Source organism: Poecilia formosa, unplaced genomic scaffold (genome assembly GCF_000485575.1).
Source record: "Poecilia formosa unplaced genomic scaffold, Poecilia_formosa-5.1.2 Scaffold380, whole genome shotgun sequence".
Lineage (NCBI taxonomy): Eukaryota > Metazoa > Chordata > Actinopteri > Cyprinodontiformes > Poeciliidae > Poecilia > Poecilia formosa.
In genome coordinates this window covers 521,832-532,204 of record NW_006800319.1, presented here as the reverse complement: position 1 = coordinate 532,204, position 10,373 = coordinate 521,832, and the positions used below count along the sequence as shown (strand labels likewise).

Below are 10,373 nucleotides of genomic sequence, written 5' to 3'. Positions count from 1 at the left end.
TGTACTTAAGTACAGTAAGGAAGAACTTGTACTTCGTTACTTCCCACCACTGTTGTAATGCAGTTTGTTGTTTCAAACAGAACTCAAGAACTCACCACCTCCAGCTCCATGTTGTAGTGGCCGGCATATATAGCCACGCTTGGTGCAGTTGGAAAGACTCCATAGAGAAAAGCAAAATTGGATAAACTGGTGTGGTTCGGACTTGTGCTGTTCACCCCGACATCCAGGATGTCCACCATGTCTTTGCAGACCAACGGCATCACCAGGCTGGACCAGACAAACACCACATAATTACTAAAACACTAAACGCTTCCAGATGTTGCACTTTGTAGCTCGGTTTTAGATCTCCAAACTTTTCAGCTTATGTATACTTTACCCTGTAAAGATGACAGAGCCCAGAAGGGGGCAGTGTCAAGCATTTTCCAGGCCCAAAATGCCATTTTATAGGACAACCAAATAACTACATTAACTTCAGTTGTTATAAAATGCTGTATATATCAAACATGATTTAAAAGAAATTTCACTTTGTAATTCAATGCCTTGAAATTGGGTCTGTCTCTTTAAGAAGCTTCAGCTCTTTCTGAATCTCCGCCTTCAGGAAGTCATCCCAGCATGGCTCCTCGATTAACCCACTATTAACCCTGTTACCGACTCTTTGCAAGCCCATCACTTAATCACACGACCAGGGGCGCCGCCAAGAATCCTGGGCCTCATGACAAAAAATTAAATTCGGTCCCCCCCCACGCCTCCCACCCGTGCAACTACTGTTACAGTTTCTTGAGTCTATCTATTTGTTAAAGTTGTCACAATGTTGTGACTATGAGACAGATAATCTGAAAAAAATCAATCTCCTTCACCTCCTCGCTGAACTACTATTGTTAGCTAAAGTAATGCAACGTTCTGACCAAAAACAACCAATCAGAACCAGGAGGAGGGTCTTACTGTTGTTAATCTACCTCATTCACTCCTTTCTAAATGTGCTAATGGCAGAGAAACAACTTATTGTTACAGGAAAACTTCATTGGTAGCTATGCAAACTAGACTGAGCATTCAGTTTGAATCTGCATAGCTCTGTGCTATGCTAGTTACAGCATAGCACAGAGCAAGGGGAAGGGAGGATGAGCAGCCACATGAGATTGTGATTGACGGCGCTAAAACCCACCTCCTGCCTCTGATTGGTTGTTTCTAGATAGCACGGGGAGAAAGTAGAGGAAATAATTTTTTCACAAATTATCTCTCATGCTACACTGTCACAACACAATGACAGTTAACAAATATGTAAAAAGAAATCTTTTTTATAAACGTTAAATACTGCAGCTTTAATTTCAGTTAGAAGAGGACAGGTCAGGAGGGACGTGGCAACATACTGTATATCTGTAATTTAAATGCAAGCCAAGGTAAAACTGTGTGGGCTGGCTGCAGTCCAGACAGGAGGCTGTTTTTTATTATCATTTTATAAAGATTGTTTGAATTTCTGTCAGCAACAAATACATTGTTTTTGTTGTGTAATTGTAAAAAGAGCAAAGACACAGAGAAATCCGTATAGATTCCCTGGAGTGATGCTAACTAGCTTGTCATTGGACACAGTGTTGCTCACCTTTTTCACTGGGACAGGGGGGGAAGAAGGTGTATGCTGGTATGGTGGTTAGAGCTGCTGCTGACTGACTCGTCTGTTGTTAAGAGACGAGTTTCTTAAGAGGTACAGGTACAAGTTCAACATATGAATATCTTGGCATTTCTTTTCCTTAATTCATTAAATGCTATGGAGGCAAACAGTAGTCTGTAGCTAAGCCAACTATGCTGAATGGTTGATAATCTCACACAGTCTACTCACCTCTCAGAGAAAAACTGTGTTACAAATTCACACTCTTGTCATTTTCTATCTCTTATCTCTCTACTTTTTTGAAAACTTGACTTCATTATTTTTCTAGGCAGCATAGTGACTGCCACAGTCGTTCTTGTCTTATACTGACTGCTGCTGAAAACGTCACTGTCAAGTGCGCCAAGCAGGAACAAACCATTTTCATGCAGATCCAGGAGGGGTGTTCAATACAAATGTAGATGTGCACTTTTTGGTCTGGGAGGGGTAACATTTAATTTTTACTGCTAAAAAAAACACAATAACAGTAATAGACAGGGCCCTGATTTATTTTTTACATTTCTGTAAAAAAATGTCCTAACTTCTAAGCCTTGCAGTTCGGGAGAGTTCTGAGAAAGCAGGGAGCCAGAGTCCTCCGCTTTAGTCAGCGCTAACCAACAGATACACGTCTTATATCGTTCATCTTCAGGCCCCGCCCAGCAGAATCGCGAGCAAAACTCGTTGAGTTCAACCAAAAAAAGGGAGCAGCAAACAAAACTTTCAGAATCTCCACTAAAAACTTAGGCTGTCAACCAAAAAATTCTGACATGCACAAATAAAAGATTATGTTCTGAAAATAACTTTTACACTTCAAACAAAAATGAGTGAAAAAAGCAGGAACGAACAATAAAATAAGTTTGGTTTGTATCCTTGTCTGTCTGTGCAGCTGACCTCACAGTTTTTATGACTAGTTTTAGAGTTACATCAACTGAATAAAAGTGACTTTTACATAGGTTGTCTTGACGGATATCATGGCGGAGTAAGCCGCATTCTGAATAGATTGATGTCATGTACAAAGGGTCAGTATTTGATTTTACAAAAATAAAACTGACTAGAAGTGAACACTCCTGACATCCTCCTCTGTCTTACTTACAGTTTGGCTGTTATGAGGAGAATCAGGGCAACTCCAGTGTCTCTGGTTAGTTTTCTTAGCTGGCCGACCTGCCTCATAAGTACAGAGATAACATCTCAGTAAACCTTTTAGGCTTGTGACCATAAAAAAAAAGAAAAAAGATTCAATCTCCAACAGCTCACCATAGTGAGGCCAAGGTAAAACAACGCTGTTCCTCCGAAGGAGTTGGCCAGGCCGTCTATGAACTCAGAAAGAACGGAGGGAATCCGTTCTCCCAGGGCAAAATGAGAGATGATTCCCACTATCACCATGAACACTATTGGGTTCTTCAACACCTTAAGAGGCAAAGAGACAAATTTAGAAGAATGAACCAAACGTTAATACTTCATAACTGATATTACCTGTAAAACTACAATTCCCAGAATGCCAAGACTATTGTGTTGCAGATGGCTGGCCTGCCTCCAACTTTGCACTTCACAGAGAGCAAAGCCAATGGGGTTGAGGAGCATGAGGGAAACCGGGGCGACTAGGTAGATGTACTGCAGGTATTCTGGGTACGTACTTCGATACAAAGCGTCGACTGGAAGAGAAGACACAGCCAGACCTGAGAAATTATCTCAGATCAAATGTCCATGCCGGGTGATTCTTACCAATTGGGTATCCCAAGGCAAAGTCATTACTCTGGGTAGCAAAAATGGCGTAGAGACCAGCCTTGCTGTATCTATTGTCTGGACTGGCCACCATCAGTGTCAGCACACACACCAGTACAAACACCGTAACCTGCTAGCAAGACAAGGTTATTAATTTTCTTCTAATATAGCAATAATAATATAATAAAAATATATAGACACATTGCATGTTACGCACGCGCACAACGCTGGAGGGCAAAAAGGCAATTACATGTCATCCACAGAGCTGCTGTAATAGAATCATTCCGTTAACTAAATGAAACCTGAAGATGTTGGTGTTATTTAGTGCAGAGCGCCTCAGCTAAGGGAAAAATAACGCAGAAAAATCATTGTGGAATTATTCAAAACCACTGGCTTTCTTTTTTTTCCTCGGTCTGTCAGCTATGTTACACACAGACTTATTACCATAGTAACTGATTGACTACAGCTCCATGAGTTCAGCACAAAAAAAACACGCAAAAATCTTCCTCAAAAACAACAAAACATTCAGTCCATCACAGTTTTATTGTTTTAAGCTTGATGTTTATTTTGTTGTAGTTGATCATGTTCAGATGATCAACTACAATTAACAGGTAAACTGTTACTGTGTTCACGCAGTAACAGTTGATTAGTTAATTTAATCACCTGCTCCATTGATGATCTGTCAGAGTTGGTGTGTAGGTCGCCTTTTTTTTAACTGAAGTAAACACACCAAATTCTGCAGCACATCTACGTGTCAAGGTTGTCAAAGTCAAGCTAGCATAACTGACTGGCCTCCCTCTCCTATTTTTTTAAAATGGAAACTTTTTCCTGACTTGTGAAATGGGATATCCTTGAACTTTGTTACCTAATTGTCGTAGTGTTGACAGTAAGTAGCAAAGCGCTGCATCCCTTTATCTTTTATGTCATGTATACATTTAAGATTTAGCATGTTATGTTGACAATTTGAAACTAAAACCAATAGTAGTCATCATCGACAGTCATCCGTGCGTGACGTCACGTTGCAGTGTGTCTATAATAATAACATATAAACCTTTGCAACCAAGACACTCCAAAGAAAAGCCCAAATGACGTCCCCAAAGTCCAACACGACCATGTTTTTAAAGAGTAAAGCAGGAAGAGCAAATTTAGAGACAAAGTTCCCCAAACCCTTTGCCTGGCTTTCCGTGATCATATCAGTCCTGTGGGAAGAAAAAGGTTTAAATCTTCCAAGTTCAAATTCTTTGACATGTCACACACACATGTCTCTGTTTCCATACACCTACCGTCCAGCTATGTAACCACACAGAATGATTCCAAAGCACTCAAGGAGAGCCGGAAACAGCTTGTCAATGGACATGTGGGGTCCCACAGCAGAGCCAGCCAACGTGTTGTGAGAGATGTTTTTCCCGTGGATGAACACATAGTTGTTGGGAGTCTCCATGGCAACACTGGGTTGAGAATTGGAGGGTTTCTGGTGATGGCTCCAGAATCTGGTATAGACTGCTACAAATCAGAAGATGCTTTTGAAGAAGTTGACATCTGAGGCTTACTGTTATTTAAAAAAATAACAGGTAAACAATTTTAACATCCTGTATTTATGGAGTTAAATTTGTTTCACAATTATTCAATAAAAAAAAAAAAAATCACAGAAAAAAAATAAATTTGTGATCAAAACTTTTGGATTTGCAAAAAATGTTTTGTTTTGAACAAAAAAAACTTTATCACAATCAAAAAAAATTAACAAATGAAACCTTTTGAACTGCAATAACTTTTTTATTGTTACAAAAGCTTTTATTATTAAAATCACTCATTTTTGCTTGATGAAGTGACAAAGTTATTTTCAGAACATAAACTTTAATTTGCACATGTCAGAATTTTTTGGTTGACAGCCTAAGTTTTTAGTTGAGATTCTCAGTTTTGGTTGATGCTCCCTTTTTTTTGGTTGAACTCAACGAGTTTTGCTTGCAATTCTCAAATGAACATCCTGGGTGGGGCCTAAAGACGAACGATGTCAGACCTGTCCCTATTGGTTAGCGCTGACTAAAGTGGATGACTGACTCCCTGCTATCTCAGAACTCTCCCGAACTGCAAGGTTTTCTGCTTCGCTTCGGTGACGGGACACAGAATGTGAATGGTAAGTAATCTTCACAAAATTACACTGTTTAACAGTGTAATTTGAAAAATGTCCACCTTTTTTTGATGGCAGTCACATATCTTGTCTGCCACGACCCCTGTAAGCATATCGTGCTACCTAATGTCAGCACTAGGTAAAGTGTAAAAAGTAGGCTTAAAATGAGTGATTTAAAATTTTTTAAAAAAGAAAAATGTTTCTTAATTTTTTTTGTTAAAAAAATATTACAATACAAAAAGTTTTGACCAGTTTCATTTTTTTATTCAGACTATTTTTTGTTTGAAACATCTTTTTTGCAAATCCAAAAGTTTTGATCACAATTTTATTTTTTATTTGTTTGTATGACATGATTTTATTTTTGAATGAATAATTGTGAAACAAATTTAACTACATAATTATTTGTACTGCAAAGTTGGAACTTATGGGTTCAAAGTCTGAAAAAATGACAACACTCCTATCAATTCTCCCATTTTGGCTAGGAAACTACCGTATTTTACCTGTGTCCTGCCATGCTCCCGTATTACTATTTTCCTGTAAATTTCCCGTTATAGTTATTACATTGCAAAACAGATCTAACGTTATGTGTCGATCCTAAACCACCTAATTACAACATCCTAATTTATCCTACATGCATGATATTGGTGTTATTTCAAAGGTATTCTAATGCTCTTTGAAATGAATGGAATGAGAACATCAGTTTTGAAAAAGGTAATCTGTATTGGAAAAGGGGGTGTGGAGAACTGGGGGAAGATGGACAGCAACGGCTGGCGAACCTTCCCCCCAATTTTTCTAGTTACGCCTCTGTATTGTCTCCAAACAGGGGGTTGAGTCAGTCTCTCCTATCAATACCAGATAATTTGAAGCGAAATACGACGGTGCAAAACCCAAAGCCGTGGCTGTATAAAATGAAAAGGCGGACAAAGCGACCTGGTATCCGGGATTCCCTCATCGTCATTGCCAGCTGACCGTTAGCGTGATCATACCTGCGTGTTAAAAACACATCTTGGGGCGCGGTAAGCCGTGCCCCTCTAACCGTTTATGCTGTTTGAAATTATTTATTGGGCTAATATACTTCTTACCTCTGTCCTAGAAACACGGCACTACACAGACGACCGGCATTCCTCTGTCTTTTTTTTCTCTAAGCTCTTGTGTTTGCTGTTTGGTTGAAGGCGGCTCCCAATCTGACAGCTGCAGCAAGTAGACACGCTCCCACAAATGACTGACAGAAGTTTCAGCCAATCATTGTAAAGAACGCTTTCCACCGGCCTCTGTGATTGGTTCACTTAAGAGGACCGTTCTTCAGAGAGAAATCTACAGAAACAAGAATCTTGAGTTTACAACACAACTACCAGATACTCCGTTTAATCAAATTGCTAGTATAAATTCAACAATGTACACTCTTCTTTTGTAAAAACAGGCTTTCGCAAACATTATCAACTGTTAATTTAATGACAGATATAAGCAGCAGAGCAGAGGTGGAACCTATGTGGGGAAGCCCACTCAGATACAATCTCTCCCACACTATGGAAGCTCGTTTCCGCCACTCTGGTAAATAAATAAATAAATAAATAAATAAATAAATAAATAAATAAATAAATAATCAATCAATCCCATTAATTCGAGATACTTTCTCGAAATACTGAGATACTATGAAGATCCAGGATAAAGAGGGCAGGTCGATCTGCGTTTCCCCATCAGATAGGGTTCCCCCTGCCCAGGGGCGTGGTAAAGGGGGAAAAGGGATGGCAATTCTAGGGGCCCTGACCAACTGGGGGCAATCCACAATTTAAATATTTACTTTTTTGTTCATAGAAATAGAATAAAAAAAAATCGGGGCCCTATCAATTACAAAATTAATCATATTGTATTTTCAAAGATTGTTTTTAGCAGTAAAAATTTAATGTTCCCACTCCCAGATCAAAAAACACACGTCCATATTTCCTATTTTATATTGTTTCTGAACTGTTCTTGCTTTGCTAGAGCAGCGGTGCAACAAAACATCGATCGCGGAAGGTTTTGTATCGATCTCGGCAGCAGGTAACAAATTGACGCTGGGACCAGCACGTCCTCCCCTGACTCGCTTAAAACGTTCGTAACTCTATTAAAGAACAAAAATATCAACAAAACGTGTTCAAATTAATGACCCAACAACAATTATAATCTCAGTGATTATTGTTTCAACAAGGTGTTGCGCAATTTTGTGCGTTTCGGTTCCATTACCAAAACTAGCAGAGCAGGAGTTTAAAATTTACTAATCAACCACCGCTGTGTTCAGGGGAGCGCTTATTAATGATAGCAAAATAAATATCAAGCCTGAAAACTTAATATCATAACGGACTGAATGTTTTTAACGTAATCTCTGGTCGGTTTATGGAGCGCAGGAGGTTGCCATGGCAACGGCTGTGCTTAAATGACAGAGAGACGGAGAATAAAAAGGTGCGAGTGGTTTAGAGTTGATAACCTGTTCGCGTTGTTTCACCTTTGCTGTGGCGCATCACAGCTTCTGTAATTTCTGAACGTTCAATAAACGACAAAACTTGGACTAATTACCACGAACAAACATCAAACACGGTAAATATGTTTCATTAAATGTTTAACAAACAAATGGCTTCTACCGTGATAATTATGTGAAATTAAATTAATTGTAAAAAAAAATAGTTTGGTGCTGTCAGGCTCAGAGTCTGCGAGACTTTTCCTTGATCAAAATATTTATTTATTTATTTATGTATTTATTTATTTATTTATCTATTGCCTCTTATTCAGTGGAAATATTGATGTTGATGAGACTTTCTCCTAAATAACCTTTTTTAACCTTTATAGCTCCACTGTTGAAAATGAGGCTCTAATATTCACAAATGACGGTGAAATAAAATCCAGTCCAACATCTGGTTTGAGGTGATTCCTCTGGAACCTGTTGGAGGAAAAATATCCCAACTTCAGAAGATGAGCTTTAACCTAACAGAGCTCTGTGGTTCCTCCTATTGAACCAGGGTGAGGAGGCACCATGTTAGGAAGATGAAGTGGAAGCTGCATCTTCAGAACAAAGAGGTCATGATGCAAGGTCTACTGATTATCTTTCTGTCTGGACACAGGATCAATAGAACCAGTTTGAAAGCTAAATGAATGGTTATATGCCAGACATGGAAAACTGGGATGCACTCCATGCCATGATGTTCAGAATTTAGGTCTCATGGCATCTCAACGTGTCAACATTGCAGCCAGTGGGCTGAGGGAAATACAGCTCTATTCTGTAACAATGCAAGAGCTACCCAGCTTTTATCACTTCACAAAAAATTAATCAGCACAGAAACTCCAAAGAACACGAAGAAGCAATAACATTTTTTTTGTTATAGTACCCCCAAGAATTTAAAACTACTTTCACCCCTGGTTGTGACAGTATGGTATGAGAGGTAATCTGTGAAAAATGATTTCTTCTGCCTTCTCCCAGTGCTAGAAAGAACCAGTCAGTGGCAGGAGAGGTTTAGCGCTGTCAATCACAATCTCATGTGGTGCTGCTCATCCTTCCTCCACCTCGATTTGTGCTATGCTGCAGATAGCATAGCACAAAACTGTGAATGCTCAGTTTAGTTAGCATAGCTACCAATGATGGCAGACAAATGGTTTCTTGTAATGATTAGTTGTTTCTCCACCATTTAGCAGTGAGCAAATGAAGTTGATTGGCAGCACTAAGAGCGTCCTACTAATTCTGATTGGTTGTTTTGGTCAGGACTCCAGAACTCCAGTAATTGTAGTTCAGGAAGGAGGTGGAGGAGATTAATTGCTTTCACAGATTATCTGTCTCATAAATTGCTACGACATCGTGACAGCTTTAACAAATATGGAGAAAACATCGTTTTTATTAAAGTTATAGACTGCAGCTTGAATAAAATGCAACTACATAGAATTTTTGAGAAGTCTGGATTGCTTCATGTATATTTTGCATGTTGATTTTGACTGTTGCTCAAGGGGAGAGACATTTCAGTAATCTAATAGAAAAAAATTAAGCAACCTACTGGCATACTGGATGTGGACTGTTGGATGTTAAATCCATGAGCTGTAAATATTGTGCTAATTATCAGTATTGAACCAAAGAAGCAAGACAGATGCAAGCCTTTAAAATTGTGATGCTTTTTATGGATCAAATAGACTCAAAAAATTGTAACAGCAGCTGTGCAGGGGGGTCTAAACAAATTTTTTGTCAGGGGGCCCAAGATTCCTGGCGGCGTCCCTGCCCCTGCGTCTCCTCGCCACTCCGCACCGCCCAGGTGGCAAAGCATGCGTGCATGGCAAGCCGTTTTAACATAAATTCAGTTTTTACCGCCCTTACATTCCAAATATTTCAAATTGTTTTATGACTAGACTTTTTAGCGATTTAAGATATCTCCAGTTATATTTCGACTAGACAAAATACACATTTGAGATATCTCCAATTATATTCTGACTAGTCGAAAAGACATCAGATTTACCATTGACTTGTATGGAGATTTCAATTCAAGATATCTAAAATGAATTACTGACTATCTGAAATACACATTTCAGATATCTACAATTAAATTATGAATAGTCATAAAGTAAATTGAAGATATATTGATTTTGATTTTGTCTAGACATAATTTTAATTAAAGATATCTCGAATTACTCCATAATTCAAGATATCTTAAATGTATTTGTGGACAGGAGAAATGTAGTTTTGACTAGTGAAAACTAAATTATAGATATCTTAAAAGCAAATAATGACTAGACAAAACTAAATTAAAGATATCTTGAATTGTAATTTCGAATAGTCAAAATTCCTTTTAAGATATCTCTAAATGAATTTGAGATAAATTACACAGCTTTTCTATTTAAGATATCTTAAATTGACATTCTGATTAGTCAGAA

At 38.5% G+C, this 10,373-nt stretch overlaps 1 protein-coding gene across 6 annotated transcripts in view; it reads right to left on the bottom strand.

The window, feature by feature from the left end:
* The window catches only part of LOC103154315 (integral membrane protein GPR155-like), a 13,001-nt gene extending 6,285 nt beyond the window's left edge, over nt 1-6,716 (bottom strand). Inside the window, exons 1-9 of one of the 6 annotated variants that reach the window (XM_016662620.1) lie at nt 6,572-6,715; nt 6,420-6,475; nt 4,645-4,864; nt 4,413-4,560; nt 3,362-3,491; nt 3,113-3,291; nt 2,894-3,046; nt 2,729-2,800; nt 33-39 (exon numbers count right to left, since the gene is read on the bottom strand). In XM_016662620.1, coding sequence (XP_016518106.1) covers nt 2,729-2,800; nt 2,894-3,046; nt 3,113-3,291; nt 3,362-3,491; nt 4,413-4,560; nt 4,645-4,864; nt 6,420-6,447 — 930 coding nt within the window. In that variant the 5' untranslated portion in view covers nt 6,448-6,475; nt 6,572-6,715 and the 3' untranslated portion in view covers nt 33-39. The other 5 variants (XM_016662615.1, XM_016662616.1, XM_016662617.1 and 2 more) reach the window with 5 other exon arrangements.
* Nucleotides 6,717-10,373: the final 3,657 nt, after the last annotated feature.